The following is a 15,879-nucleotide window of genomic DNA, read 5'->3' on the forward strand; positions in this document are numbered from 1 at the left end:
CTCATCCAGAGCTTACAGGACAAAAACAGGTTTCCTGTAGGCAGAGACAAAAAGGGAATTAGAAATCAACTAGGAGACTAGGAAGCAACAAAGATTTCACAGAGGTAGTGAGGCTCAGGTGCTAACCAAACTGGATAAACACTGCGGCGTTGATGCGAGGTCTGAGGGCTGCTTATATGGTGGAGGATCCTCCTGATGACGAGATGGGCTTCAGGTGTGTCGAAGGCTCAGCTCAGGAGGATCCACAGCGAACTCTGCTGGAGACAGGTGGTACAGCTCCAGATCCCAACAGATTTTTACAATTCAAATAAACTTCTTTATGAATTAATGCTCTACTATATAAAAGAGTCTCACAAAAGCTGTGAAAATAGCTGCTCTAGTTCAACACAAGATATTGGTTAATGTAGCAGACCTGCTATAAATAATGCATTATATACAGATCACTAAAATCTTCATTGCTCCAAGCAAACAACAAAAGCATTCTTCTTTCTACTTTGGCACTTTTGGCTTTATTTCTGAGAATTTGCCCATTGTTAGCGCTGCTCAGCGCTCAAAATAGATTTAAATTCACATGGTTTTGATATTAAAAAAATACAGAGAGAACCTACATAATTGCCTATGTCAATCCAGACCTAAATTGAATGAATATGATACAAACATTTTGGGAACATTTTGGGAAATTCTCGCCTATTTTGCATACCCAAATGGAAAAGCAAATAACTTAGGAACTGTACGCCCATTACATTACATGTGCAATACATTATTTGAAAGCTAACACCCTCTAGTGTTTGGGTGAGTAGAACACAGATGACTCAAGTTGTTTTTTTATTCTCGAAAATGATAGGTCTTTTTTGAATACCAGTAATAAAGAAATGCTTGAGAATATGCAGCATACATTCTATTATATGTATTCTAAATCATGTTAATCACAAATGTAGACAATTTCAGAACTCTAGATACAACAGTTCCGGAGCTGTGGGGCTTTGCACTTTTGGTGTCACCAGCATCTACAAAATTTCCAAATGTGCCAAATTGTCCAAATGGTTTTACTATGCTTTGCTTTACTATTTCACCCATAGAATAACACTGAAGCATTTTGATGGCCACAAAATATTCATGAAGGATGTATTTCCCACTTTTTTCAGAATCAGTTTATATAACAAAATGTAGAATTTTTACACCTATAATAACGTAAAAATCTATAAAAGATAGCGAAACTGCTGCTTTTCAAGCTAAAATAAGCCCCAGTGCCTTTTCTGAGCTGAATATATAATTTTTTCAGCCTTAGGCATTGTAATAAAACAAAACCCGTGTCCAAACATTAAAAAAAGGAATTGGAATAATAAATAAAAATCACGTAAACACTGAAGGTCAACAGTTCCATGATACATTAAGCTTAAATGTTAAAAAGTGTCGGTATCGTATCGATATCTGCAATCTGACCCTTTATTTACTTGGTATCTTATCAATTGAAAATTCCCAGTATCGCCCACCTCTAATTACTTGTAATTTTTGTTAATGAAAGATCCATGTTTAGCTTGTCAGTTTTCGTTATCGACATGAACAAAAGGAGTGTCAACGAAATGATTCCGTCATCCTTATCACTGACGAAAAACAACACTCAATGATAGATGGATAATGGATGGATGATGGATGGATAATGAATGGATAGATAGATGGATGGATGCATGATGGATATATGGATGATGGATTGATGATGGATGGAGGATGGATGATTGATGAAGGATGGATTATGAATGACTGATGGATGAAAGGTGCTCAGTACCCGAATCTCCTCCAGCTCAGGTCGGTGTGGGTAATATATCAGAATATTGGAAAATATGCTAATGGCTGGTTCTGTTTCTTCTCGTCGTGCAGATTGGTGATGTGAAGGAACAGTTTGAAGAGCTTCTGTCCAACTATCAGATTACAGAGATTGAAGGTGTGGAGATGAACCTGGAAAACAGAATGAAGACCCTCCAAAATGAGCTGACACTGAAATATTTCAGAAAACACAAGATCCCAATTTGGTCCCAGTGGGCTCTGGACCAGGCAACTGGATATGTGGATCTGTCTCTGACCGAGAAGATCAGTGTTTTGGAGGCGGTGGTGAAGGTGACACTGAAGGCTGAGCCAGAGTTTGAGGAAGGACCAGACAAGAAGATTGCATTTCTCTTCAGTCTTCAAGATCAGCTGCATGTTAGTAGTCCAACATTGGCAAGAAAAGTCTTGAGAAATGTTCTTGATATGACTTCACAGCTTCCCAAAGCAAGTAAGGAGATCCTAAGCCGAATACTATTCAATAACATATGGACACCAAAGGAAATCCAGTTGTTCATGGGAAGGACCCTCAGCATGGAACCCAAACAAATCACCCAGATCCTCCACAAAGTGTGCACCTACAGACTTAGCTGCCTCCAGGCTCTCTGTGCACTGAAAGACAAAGATCCTGTAGGCTACATGCGGGGATGTGCTTCATGCCAGTTGGACAAAGATGCTGCCACCATTGTGGCTGAAATGCAGGACAAGAACTACCCACAGCACATCATGGCCCTCCTGGAAGGTATTTTGATTTATGTTGAGGAAGAGCTGCCCAAATACAAGAGAGCAGAAATGAGTGCCAAGAGGGTTAAAGACTGGAAAATAATGGTAGCCTCCATGGATTTATCCAATCCAAACACTGCCACTCTGAAGGAGGTCCTGATTGGGCTGTCCATAGCTGTGAAGACATGCAAAACCTTCACCACCTCAAGAGGGAAAAGGGTACAGGGTTACTTCCCCAGACTGACTCAGCTGGCTTCATTAGTTCTGCTGCTGCTGCCACACTCCCAAGATAAGAAAGGTTGTCTCCTGGAAATCGGAACCGGGGAGGGAAAAACTTGTCTGTTAGCCATGTTTGCTACGATCCAAGCAGCACGTGGCACAGCGGTGGACATTGTGACGAGCTCTCCTTTGCTTGCTATCCGAGACCAACAAGAGTGGAAAGAACTGTATGAACTGTTTGGTGTGAGCTCATCCCCGGTGCCGCCCCCACATCTGGACAAAGGCTCTTTTGAGAAGCAGGATGAGCTGCTTAAGGAGGCCTACCAGAAGCAAGTGGTCTACGGTACCGTCAGCACGTTTGCAGCAGATATCCTGAGGCAAGAGTTTGAGAAGAAAACCACTCGAGGGCGCAGGAACTTTGAGTGTGTGATAGTGGATGAAGTGGATTACATGACACTTGACAGCGGGGTTCAAGTGACCTTCCTGTCCCACCAGGCCAGTAGTCTGAGGCACCTTGAACAGGTCCTGTCAGGTATTTGGGCCCTGGTCTCAGCCTGCCGGCCCATAGAGCTGTACGAAACCGGGGAAATCCAGTGGGCAACCAGGATCCAACCCTTCCACAGTACTCTGAAACAAGCCGGGATCGGGTCAGATGCTTTGTCAGAAAGTGACATCCTGGCGCAGGGCGTGCGGCTGGGCTTTTATTCACAGACGGATCTGGATGAACTGAAGGAGGCACAAGCACAGTCAGAAAAGCACAAGGCCACTGAGAACATCATGGCCAAGATGGGACCCGAAAAACAGCACCAGCTGCTAATGGCCCTTAATGCAGATGCAGCAGATAGCAAAGTGGTTGTAGCCTGTTACTCACTCATCAGCAGCAAAGCCAAAATGTTCGGGGGGGGCTGGTCTTCTGGAGACCCGGATGTCAGCATGCTTCTGCTCCAGAATGGACTGGCACGTGAACTTATGTCTGAGAAATCCCTCATTGAGGCAACTGTTGACAAGTTAAGATCTCAGATTAAATATTCTGGTGAATGTTCCCTACAGTCAAAGAAGAACTGCGATGAATTTATTGTGATTCCATCCTTTCTGAAGGAATATGTTGAGCAGCAGTTGCCAGTTTTTGTTGAGAATGCCCTAAAAGCCATCATCATGACTCCAGGAAGAGAGTACATGATTGACAAGGTTGCGGAAGCAGACAGAGCTGGTGTAATTGACCCCGACAACCACCAGTATGATGCCATCATCCCAGTGGACTTTCAGGCCAGTGGAGTGCTGGAGAAGAACAAGCGCTGGGGGGACGGCCTGCAGCAGTTTCTGGAGATGAAGCACCAGCTGGCAATCTCACAGATGTCCAACGTAACCAACTACATGTCCAATGTTTACTTCTTCAAAAGGTACCTCAGTGGAAAAGGCATTTTTGGTGTCTCTGGGACATTAGGGGGCCACGCTGAGAAGGCCTTCCTGGGACGGCAGTATAAGACAGAATGTTATGCCATTCCAGCCCACCGCCATAAGAAGCTGGTGGAGCTGCCAGCTGTTCAGGTGAGAGAAGGGAATCCTGCCTGGATGCAGGCCATCTGTGAAGCTGCATGGAGGGCTGCAGACAGGGGGCAGGTTGTCCTGATCATCTGTGAGGATGTTAAGACTGCAGACCAGCTAAAGGCTGAAATACAGGGCCCAGGGAGGAAACTCAGACAGATCACCATGTACACCATCAGCGCCAAGCACAACATTGAGAAGCAGATGTTCAGCCAGGGACACATTATCATAGCCACAAACCTGGGAGGCCGCGGCACCGACGTGCACGTGGACCAGGAAGTAAATGAGTGTGGAGGACTCTTTGTGCTTCTCACCTACTTTCCTGGGAGTCACCGCGTGGAGAAACAGGTCTTTGGGCGCACGGCCCGGAAAGGTAACCCAGGAATGGTGCAGATGGTCCTCAACCAGGAACATCTAGCAGCAGTCTACCAAGGACATTCAGTGGAAACCATGAGGCAGCTCAGAGAGGAATTCGAGGTCAGCCGCTTAGACAGCATGGAGAGAAACGAGCTGTTCCAAGTTGAAACTAAGGAGGAGCTGTTCTCCACATTTTGCAAATTTCTCAGTGACTTTGACAAGAATTACACTCAGGAAGAGAGAAGCAACATTTCAGAAAGGAAGCTGAAGGATGTCCCAGCCTGTTTTAAGGTCCATTGCAGAAAGTTGGACTACCAGGCTGCCCTCAAGGCTTTGAAAGAGTCTTGGGCTCTGTGGCTCATCCTTCACGAAGAGCACATCAGCCAACATCAGGTCAAAACGCTGAGAGATGACCTCCTGAGAGACCTGAAGAAGACTGCTGAGCAGCTCCTGCAGGGCAGAAGCAGCAGTTTCTATGACTACATTGAAGTGGCCAAAAGCAGAACCGACATGCACCGACTCAACAAAGAGGAGAGTGACTATGGAGCTTTATCTTACTGGCAGAGAGCTGCAGAGTGCGATCCTTTCTACAGTGCTGTGGCTCTTTATAACCAGGCATACATCACAGTCAACTTGTGCAAGAGCAACTACATAACAGAGGCAAAGAGGTTATTGAGGGAGGCAGAGAGAGCAGTGGATGCTTATCTTTCAGAGACAAGCAACACCATGATGTTCTGTAATTTCTCTGTGAGCAAAGACTTTGCCCCCCACCACGAACATGGCAACCTGCAGCACCAAATGAAAGCCAGGATGAGCGTCTTCAAGGCATGGAAAGGATACATTGAGAATGCCCTGGAAACTCTCCAGCAGATTGAAACCAGCAAAGGCCAGGCCTTAACACTGGATTCCAGTGTCTACAGTCTGTCAAGAGACCAGGATCCAATCACCACCAAGGAGCTGATGGTCCTCCATGAGTTTGGCCTCTGCATGGTGTTCCAGGTGAAGAAGCGACCTGAGTTCTGCATTGATGCCCTTTTGTGTTTTTGTCTGGGTGTTCTGCAAGTAGCAGCTGGTGTCCTGGTCTGTACTCTGTCAGGTGGCACTGCAAGTCAATTTGGACTTGCACTGATCAGTGAGGGAGTGTCTGACATGATTGATGGGGTCAAGAGCATAATACAGGGAGGCTTTGACTGGGCAGAGTGGGCAATCTCTAAAGCCATCAGCATTGGAGCGTCTCTGGTCTTTGGAGGCCTGAGCAGACTGAAGAAAGCTGTAAGCGCTGTGAGTAGTGGAACCAAAGGACTGGTCACTGGGGCTAAGACCTGCTCTGTCTTCACAGTTAAACAGTGTTTCAAACATGCAGCAAAGTATGCTGGTCAGGAAATACTGAAGCAAGTATCTAACACCACTCTGAACTATGCTGCTGACAAAGGTCTTGAAGCACTGTTCAAAAGGGTTCTGAGAGGGGCCTTCGAGACCAAAGTGCTTTCATTGATCAGAGCTAATGGTCCTCTGGAATCACGTCTCAATGGCCTCATCTGCTCAGCAGTGCCAAAGACTGCGATGAAACAGGAGTCTTATGGCTTCAGAATTGACAAAGGATGTGAGGGAGAGATGCGTCAGTCAGTTCACGTGTTGACAAGAAGCATCATTCCTGATCTCATGACGGATTGCACCAAGATCATGAACATTCTTGATAGACTTTCAGAGGCCTCCGGAGCTATAATGCAACATGTGGAGAAAAAGGGAGGCTTGAAGTTGGCCATGAAGTTTTTCGATACGGGTAAATACATAATAATTTGCAAACAAATACATGATTCCTTTCCCTCAGAGGACATCATCAATAATAAATTCATCCCTCAGTTGTTGGAAGCAATGAATGATCTTCCTAATGAAAAATATGCCTTGGATGAAAGGCAGCAGTTACCAGATGTGAAGCGCCTTAAAGACGACCTCATCAGCATCATGGCAGAAAGTGTTCTAGACTCATTGGTGGCGGCTTGTTCCAGGCACATGACCTCTCTCATGAACAGAGCCTGCATGCACAAAATCAGCAACGCTGCTGGAAGCACCGTCAGCAATTTACTGGGCAGGACCGATACCCAAAATTTCTTTGACAACCAGGTTTATAAGAACCACATGAAAAAGGCTGTCCAAAGACCAAGTCAGTCCCTATCTGAGGCTGAGCAGCAGGACTTAGAGCGCTACATTGAGGGAATCAGTGATAAGAACCAACCTGCCACAGCACTGGACATCCATGTCCTCACCCAAAGCGACTCCCTTCAAGGAAAAGGCATCAGACTGATTGTGGTTGACGAGCATGAGAGCAAATTGACAGAGGATTATTTTCCAGGGAAAGACAGCTCTGCCGAAGACATCGTGATCCGACTGAGGAGATACCCGGACGCTCCACAGCAGTGAGTATTATGAACAGGATGTGTGTGACTGAAGGGGCGTTTCTGTAAAATATCACAGAAAATGTGTTGATCCTGAAGACGAATATTAAAATCTGCATTAGTCTTCAACTTTAGATGATCAGATAATTATGATCATAACCAGACTCTGTGACCACAAGGTCTTTGGTCATTTGGAATTTTGCAAGAATCTCCCAATAACATTTGCTGTATTCCTTTTTTCTCTGATACAAGTTGCTGGCTAAATGAGACATTCAGGTGCCATGAGTTACTACCTGCTTGTACAAGCAACCTTTTCAGCCCATCTGTTTAGCTCTTCATGGGCAGACCAGCTCATTGTGTTTGAGGAGCTTCATACAGGAGTCTCTTAAGCTGATGAGAGATTCATCTGAGGAAGAGATCTATGGTCCTATAGACCTAGGAATGACCCATTAAAGCTGTCATCTCCACAGGGCTTCCATCTTCTGCAAGGCTTTAAAAGGAGGTGGAGAGGTCTGCTCTTAAAGAAACACACAATGTAAAGGGGCTCCATGTTTTCCAACTCCAACTTTGCAGTGGTGGGTTTGGCTAGTTAGATGAGCCAAGCAAAGGATCAAGGTGGCAAGCCACACCTGCCACTTGAACCTTAAGAACATAAAATAGAAGAAAAGCAAGTTGACTCTTTGAGTATCAAACCATTCAAAGGTTTTTAGAAGGGAGCTTTGAGTGATTCAGATTATTGACATTTTAAAATAATGTGATAAACAGGGTACATTTCACAAGTTTCTATTCCTTATACATTTTTCTTTGGGGAAGAGTTGGTCTGGGTTCTAATGGGTTAAGGATGCATTCAAATGTTTGGCCCCATAAACGTTTGTTTTCATGAGCTGTAATTGAGGGCAACCTCTACATGTCTTTACTAAGATCAGAACTAAAAACAGCAACTGTCTAGCTCAAGTGGTAATTCACCTGAGTGTCACACAGAAGGTCCCGGTTTGAATCTCAGGTTGTCACATCAGATCCTTCACACTAATGCCTACCTCATTGTCACATTGTACTTTGTGCAATGTTTTGGATTAAAGCATCAGCTAAATGCAGACATCCCAAGACATCCCAAGTTCCAAAAACTCATTTCAGGGAGACTCATTACAGTGCAACCCGCCACAGTGTCATCATTCCTCACCATGGCCGGTTCTAGACAGGGGCCAACGGGGGCCAGTGCCCCTGTAGATCATGTCCTGGCCGCGGTACTGAAAACATAATACTTAAAAGAAATTCTAATATCATCATCGGAGACGCTGGAACAGACATGGTTAGTGATAGCTCCTTTAGATTTATATTATTCTTTTTCTTTACAAGTTCTGTTTTACTAATTATTCAAAAACAATAAGGTGATAGCTTCAGTGGTATCGAGATAGGATCCCAATTTTCATCTGCTAAATGCTTTTTTTTTCACAAAAGATGAATAAAAAATACTCTACTTTTTACAGATGAATTTAACAGTTTTTCTTGACTTCTAACTCAAATTTTATAGAAAGCGGTAGTTTAAACTTAAATTAGGTAAAAAAATATGTAAAATTCCTAAATTATAAATGTATATTGACCTAATAAGTAATAGAATTTTTATTTAAGCTAACTGAGAAGAAATGTCACTTCATGCAGCTTTCTAAATATATTTTAATCCCTTGCCCTGTTTAAGGACCCTTTTATTTCATGCTTTTCTGGGCCCCCATGAAAACACTCTGGCCCCCTCCTGGCCCCCTGGTACATTGGGTCTAGATCTGCCACTGTTCCTCCCCTTCACTAGATGTGGATGTACTTTAGTATATTCTGCTGTAAGATTAGTCATTTATTTTCGTTTTTTACTCGAGGATTCAACCTCTGCCGTTTCCCAAGATGCACAGCTTTGAGTGGTAACTAGGTGACTGCCGTAGAGTAACCCAGAGAAACTTATCGGATTGATCCAATCAGCTCTCTGATCAACCAGTCGCCTGGAACGCTGGTTGATCAGAGCATCGCTTTGGAAAGATACGCTGAACAGGTTTCACAAGCAACCTCCTCCCCACACCCCGCTCTCTCTAATTGTCAGCACAATCAAAATAGTTCTAATCCGCACATGGTGCACGAATTATTGTACTGCCTGTTTGCAGGGGTGGATCTAGAAAAATATTTATGGGGTGGCGAGAGGGGGGCAAGATCTTTGAGGGGTGGCAACATATGGCATTTGTTTACACTGAATTTAATCACAGTTATCACAGTTTGGTGAGAATAGTGTGTACAGTAAGTGTTTCATAATAGAAATAATTCAAACAATGTGATCTCACTTAATAGGAGATAGAAGAATGATAACACTACTTCTAGAGACACATTATCACAGGAAAGGTATTAAGGTAAGACACAGGTGCTGAGGTGTAGATGTGTGAGATTGATTGTCAGAGAGGCAGCTTTGCAGCATTTTCACAAGAAGAAACTATAGAAAGAAAAACTAACCCATCAGAGATCTATGGACTGAGCTGTACTAAAGTGAGCATAACTACACAGTAGAAAAAATGGGTCAAGGCACCCACACAAGGTACCAGACATCCATGTACTGTATTGTTTACTCTGAACACACATTTACCCCATTTGTACCTCAGTAACTTGACATACAGCAGTTACGGCAACATGAAAGGGACATTTCATGCATGTAAATATGCTGTAGATAGAGCTGCTGTATCAACAAATCAACAAAAAGGCAGGTACTGTATGTTACATCAAAATCTCAACAAATCTGAAAAGAAGCAACATAAAAATACATTTTGCTTCCAGTCTGAAAAAGTTCTAAACATTTTGCAAGTAGGTTCATACAGGTAATTTCTGGATATTTTGATACTATGAATACAAAAAAAGAAACAACAACACTGTTTCATATTAAGCAGGATTTACACCAGTATCACATTTTTAACTTTACTTTTAACACTTTTGGTTTTATTAAAGGAAATATCAGATTTTCTCAGGTGCCAAAACAAAATGTAGCAGCTCTGTAAAGGCTCACCAGAGAGCATAACATAAAGTTAACATGACTATAACAGCTAAATGCAATGATTTCCATGTTGCTCTGCAGAACACTTCACAACTTTATTTAGATCCAATGCCTTTTTGCGTTTTGATTTCAGTACAACCAAACTTGATAGTCTCTTTTCTGTCATAGTTGACCGCAAATATGTCTTTATGAGCCTGAGATGTCAGGCCTAACTAACATCTTAGATAGAGACATAACTTTTTGCAACCTGATTTTTATCATCTCAAAATCAGCATTGCAGCTATGCTAGCAACATTGTGCTTTCATTCTGATTTTATATAATGAAATCACAATGAAAGCACAAATATATATTTTATATATTTTTATATATTTCTCGATAGATAGTTAATCAGTTTTGACCTATTTCATCCCGTGTATCCTCTCCCCATGACCCCTGGCTCCCTCGCTTTGCCCCATTCGGTTTAAAAAAAAAAACAGTCTCAGTCGCTCTCGCATCATCTCGTGCTGCATTCACTGCAGTCCGAAATTGGAAATTAGCGGTCGTAATTCTCAACTTACCCATAATTTATAAGCCTTTCCACCCCTACCGCCAACTGGGGTGGCAGCAGGGGTGGCATGGCTGTCATTTAGGGTGGCATTTGCCACCCTATGCCACCCCAGTACATCCGCCTATGCCATTTTGTTTCACTCGCATTACAAAAACACCACTTCCCATAGTCTAACATCCAGGATAATTTATCAGACTCGCGGGCATCAGTGAACAACTATCTATATCAGGGATACTCCCGGAACTTCCAGGAGACTTGGGATGTCTGTAAATGCATACAAAACAAACAGACCTCCAAAGCAGGCTAGAGACCATCCCTTGTCAGGTGTTACCATGACAAGGTAGCAGGCTCATGAACCCAGAACAAAACAGATTAGGAAAGGCATCCAAATCCTGGTCAGGTTAGTATGAGGGTAACCCATCTGTGACCGGGACCGACTCCCAGCACTTCTGGCCATGTAGAAAATTAGAGTTTGAACAAAAGCTAAAGCCATCTTTCATCACTATGCTGTTATACCCTGAACCCGGATCTCGTTGACCCTAGATCTTCCTCTTCTACCAGGACACAGGGGTTCTTCTCAAAGATGAAGAAACAGGCTCGAGGTGAGCAGACCCCCCAAAGAGGACACTTTGAGCTGGTTGGAGCGGACGGCTCTGTGATCCCGGTGTATTCAGAGGGCCAGAACTGCCTGTATCATGCTGTGGTCCAGGCCACCCAGGGGAGCCCATCAGACCTGAACCAGCAGGCGCTGGCCCTCCGAGCCCAGGTCCAACGCACTGTGAGTAGTTCTTACACCAGCTCTGCTTCAGGACTTGCACCAGTAGCAGCAGACACAGATGACAGAGAACATTATAGAGGAATTACACAGAGAAGCTTGTGTTGCATGAACCAACAGCACCAAACGCATTCAACAAGTTCTCCTCAATGAGCAGATCCACTCTTTAACTTTTGGTCCTTCTATCTCAGTTTGTCCAGCTTCTGCTTCCATGTTCTCTGGTGTGTTTCCTCTTCCTGGTTCCTGCTGCCATCTGGGGTCTGCTTGGGGTCCATGTCCTGGCTGACTGGTCTGAAGTTGGGCTGTAAGGGGCTGCCAGGACTAAGGCAGCTTCTCCCTGACGTTCAGGCCTTTCACAGCAGCACAAGCATTGCAAACACAATCCAACCAGTGTCTGTTGTGGTGTCCCTCTCAGCTGCAGCAGGATGTGCAACGATACACACCAGCTCTGAGGTTGCAGAGGCAATACGAGCAGACGCTGGCAGCCAGGAGTTGCTACACCATTAGTGGAGGGGCGAAAAAAGAGCGAGAACAGATGATGGAGGCGTATCAGCAGATGCTGAACAGGATCCGGATCAACAACCCAGAGCTTTACCAGCTCATGAAGACCTACAAGCTAGGACTGGTGGGGGCGTACCAAGAGTGAGCTGCTTTTTACCTGCTCATCATGAAAAGCAACATCATTTAGCATCATGACAGTCTCATCTGGACCAAACCAAACTGTTTTCTCTCTGAAGTGTAATAGGTGTCCGGCGGGAAAGCGGATCTCCCAACAACAACGGCGACCCTGTTATGAATGCAGACCACATCCCACCCAGAGACTGCCTGCAAAAGGCCTATGACATTCTGCAGCAAAAAGGGAGGACAGAAGCCTTCAGGACCGAGCATCCAGCCCTGTACAACATAATGGTGCAAAAAGACAAGCAGCTGTGCAGAGAGGTGCTGGCTCAACACCACCGGATGGCCCTGACCACCGGCAACAGCAGGGAGGCTCGTAGCACCAGGTGAGGCTCCCTACTCTGACTGAAGCCTTCTCTGGTGATGGCTGAGTAATTTCCTCTCTGCTCACAGGGCTGAGCTGACCAAGGTCCTGCTAAGCGGAGACAGTGTGAAACTGATGAAGATGTCACTACTCCTGTCCAATCCAGAGGTGTCAGAGTCTCTGAGAAGGGATGCAGGTATGTCCCCGAAGCTCCTGAAGACAGTTGCATACCTGTTAACATTGGGTTGTGAAAATTAGAGAGATTTTGTTAATCTGTAAATTGGCCTAAGGAACAAAGTTCCTCCACCAGGGGTGTGTGGACTGGTACCATTCCTTTATTCTAAACCTGATGAAAGAACCTTCTTCTGAGAATGTTTTTGTCTTTGATATTCAATAATTGATTCCACTTACCATTGAATACAGTAAATAAATGAGCAGTTCTACTAGTTGAACTGAGCACCAGAAGGCTGAATAATGAGGGAGAATGGTTCCAGCCCTGAGGCCTTTGCTTGGTGTCGGGATCCAGTCTACAGATGGTCAGTGTGTTAATCCACTGTGGTGAAAAGACAGAAAAACCCTATTGGTACACCATGGTAACCATGGCTGAACTTACAATTTTTGGACCAAGAATTCATCCTTGGTCACCTTTTCTCAACAGCTCTATTGGGCTTCCTGTTTGGCTCAAGCAGGACTTTTTTTCTGTTGTCATGATATAACCTTTAGTTAGGCTCAGTAAAGCATTTAAAAACTGGGATGGTCTTTATAAACTGGGCTAAGGTTTATAAACAGGTCTAGGATTTATACACTGGGTTAGGGTTTCAAAACTGGGCTAGGTTTTATAAATTGGGTCAGGGTTTATAGACTGAGTCAGGGTTTATAAACTGGGTTGGTGTTTATAAACTGGGCTAGGTTTTATAAATTGGGCTAGGGTTTATAAACTGGGTCAGAATTAATAAACTAGGTCAGGGTTTATAAACTGGGATAGGGTTGGTAACTAACTCAGCCCAGATGGTAAAACTCATAAGTTTCCTGTTAAGCAGCCAGAGTTTCCAGCAGACAGAGACAAGCTGAGGCTGACAGGGTCAGAACCCAGCAGGTTCAGACCCGCTCAGTCTCCCTGAACCTAAACTAGCTTTCAGAGCATAACTCTGACATGAATCCTCTGATCTGAACCAACCAGGAATCAGCCGAAAGCAGGTCATGGGGAATGACCTGTCTGGAGAAGAGATCCAGGTGTACCACGAAGTGGGAAACCGACTGCTGGTGGATGGCTACTCAGCATCAGGGCTGTTCACCAACAACCAGAGAGAGGAGCTGCAGGACTGGCTGGACAGGGGGCAGCTTTACTCTAAGGAGACAGCAGAGTACCAGCAGCTGCTGGCCGCCATCGGAGACGCAAACAACAAAAAGCAGCCTAAAAAAAACAATCTCTAACAGCAAAACCAGGCTCAGTGTGAGCGGCCATCTGCCGAGGCCGACTGGGATTCAAGGAGGCAGATGAGCTCCAAACCAGCTTCCATGTCAGAGGATGAAGAGAGCACATCCAGTTAGTCACAGTCAGAGAAACAGGACTACTGCAGCACAGCTGAGTCAATTTGAATGTAACCCCACATAGCCTCAGGCAGCCGATTGTCCCGTTCCCACTAAGCCCAGCATCCAATCAGTGGCCCGTGTGGGCAGGTGATTCTCAGCAAACAGCGTCAGCAGCGTTATGTAAGGACATGTGTTTGTCACTAGGCAACAACGCCTATAGGTGAAGGCATAAAAACCATCATCCCCCACACACACACACACACACACACACACACACACACACACACACACACACACACACTCCATCTGATAATGTGCTAAAAGTGAAAATTGATGATGTACATGTATTATACATGTATTGCTTACATTGCTGTGGTAATTACATATTACATATAATTTCACAATGTTATCGTATCTTTCTATTTGCAAATTGTGCATGCATGATGCCATATAGCAGGGATCAGCATATTGGAGCCATATTGGAGCAAAACAACAAAAAACAAATCTGTCTGGAGCTGCAAAACTGTAAGTCTTCTATAAGCCTCATAGGGCAACATGGGCTCTATGTGTATTAGCCCACTATAATAAGGACTACGTGGGCTTAAATATATAATAATTTTGGGGATTTGGGGCAAAAAATATGGAAGAAAGTTCCTATTCATGCATCAGAGCGCTACCTGTTGGATCTTTTACCAGTTTTCTATGCTTGCAACAAAACTAGCAACAGTAGTGGAGTTTGGAGATACAATCTACTTCAAAAATCTATCTTTGCTCTCCTCTGACTTCAGAAGTTCTGCAATCACACATTTGCTCTCACTCCCAGCTTCATGGTCGGCTGCATATTTAGCCTTCCCTGGAAATGCCTTTCAAAATGACCCTTTATTTTTTGACAAACTCTCATAACAAAGCAGAATGCAGGCAATAGTAATGAAAGCAAAAGATTTGCTCCCTTCTTCTTTGAATCCTCTGTTCTCATCAGCTATCTTCCTTTTTTTCCCTTTGGGATCCATGGCCTGAGACACAACTGCCACTTTGTTTGTCTGGCACCTTGCCGTGCTGAAACCTGTGCTGCAGGCTATGACCTCTGATCTCTATGTCTATGATGCAAATTTTCATTGAAAGAAATATTTACATTTATTGTTTAAATTTATTTATTAAACCCATGTTTACAGCATTGGAAAACATAATGAATGTTTTTTTGACCTCCTGCAAACCATATTAAAATAAACAAAAATAAATAGCTCCAGGGAACCACAAGGGGGTGCTAAAGAGCCACAGTTGCTGACCTCTGCCATGTACTTTTATGCTGCGTCTGTGTATTAGTCTTTAAATCTGACACTGATTTAAAATAGAGCTAAATTAATTAACCAATTTAATAACTCCACAGAGCTTCAGTTTCTACATGTGCAAAATTATATAAGTTTGCAAAATATCAGGCAACATTAAATTCATATTTTGCTTTCTGCTCATAGTTACAACAAGAATCTATGAATTTGCATCAACTATGCATACAGCTACGTATGCACACACATGTACACAAACACACACATATACTATCCAGTGATTGAATACCTTTAATTATATAAGTTGCACATGTAGTTAAATTTGACAGCCTGTCTCATTTTAAAACTCTTCTTAAAACCCACCTGTTGTCTTTGGCTTTTGACACCATGTAGAGTGTTGATTTTATGTATACACATGTTGATTTTATGTATACACATGCATATTTTTATTCTGTGCGGGCAGTACTTTTATTTCATTTTATTTACTTTTATTTATTTTAGTTATTTTATCTTTTTTGTGCAGCACTTTGGAAACCTTGTTTTTTTTTTTATCGTGCTATATAAATAAAGTGGATTGAATTGCATGTAGTTCTAATTAAGATTCAAATACAGATAAATATGTATTTAAATTATATATTACAGCCTACGTTAATAACATTTGAGAAATGTAATAAAAAT

At 43.5% G+C, this 15,879-nt stretch overlaps 2 protein-coding genes across 2 annotated transcripts in view; both read left to right on the top strand.

Moving 5' to 3' along the window:
• The window catches only part of LOC107084620, a 10,287-nt gene extending 3,605 nt beyond the window's left edge, over nucleotides 1-6,682 (top strand). Inside the window, exons 4-5 of the mRNA XM_015374543.1 lie at nucleotides 1,879-6,448; nucleotides 6,675-6,682. Coding sequence (XP_015230029.1) covers nucleotides 1,879-6,448; nucleotides 6,675-6,682 — 4,578 coding nt within the window. The remainder of the gene's footprint in view (nucleotides 1-1,878; nucleotides 6,449-6,674) is intronic.
• A 99-nt stretch (nucleotides 6,683-6,781) lies between these two features.
• LOC107084646 lies at nucleotides 6,782-13,876 on the top strand. Its single transcript, XM_015374571.1, has 6 exons — nucleotides 6,782-7,082; nucleotides 11,190-11,406; nucleotides 11,819-12,045; nucleotides 12,141-12,407; nucleotides 12,475-12,581; nucleotides 13,566-13,876. Exons 1-6 carry the CDS (start codon nucleotides 6,805-6,807, stop codon nucleotides 13,817-13,819), a joined length of 1,350 nt encoding a protein of 449 aa, XP_015230057.1. The 5' UTR covers nucleotides 6,782-6,804; the 3' UTR covers nucleotides 13,820-13,876.
• Nucleotides 13,877-15,879: the final 2,003 nt, after the last annotated feature.

This window comes from Cyprinodon variegatus, unplaced genomic scaffold (genome assembly GCF_000732505.1).
Source record: "Cyprinodon variegatus isolate N-32 unplaced genomic scaffold, C_variegatus-1.0 Scaffold105, whole genome shotgun sequence".
In the NCBI taxonomy this organism is placed as follows: Eukaryota; Metazoa; Chordata; class Actinopteri; order Cyprinodontiformes; family Cyprinodontidae; genus Cyprinodon; species Cyprinodon variegatus.

What these genes read in the sequence shown, in the direction of transcription:
- LOC107084646 (XM_015374571.1), top strand. Translation starts at nt 6,805, where the DNA reads ATGAAAAAGGCTGTCCAAAGACCAAGTCAGTCCCTATCTGAGGCTGAG. An exon ending in GAGCCCAGGTCCAACGCACT is followed by an intron (nt 11,407 to 11,818) that starts GTGAGTAGTTCT and finishes TGTCCCTCTCAG; the next exon opens with CTGCAGCAGGATGTGCAACG. An exon ending in GTCTCTGAGAAGGGATGCAG is followed by an intron (nt 12,582 to 13,565) that starts GTATGTCCCCGA and finishes TGAACCAACCAG; the next exon opens with GAATCAGCCGAAAGCAGGTC.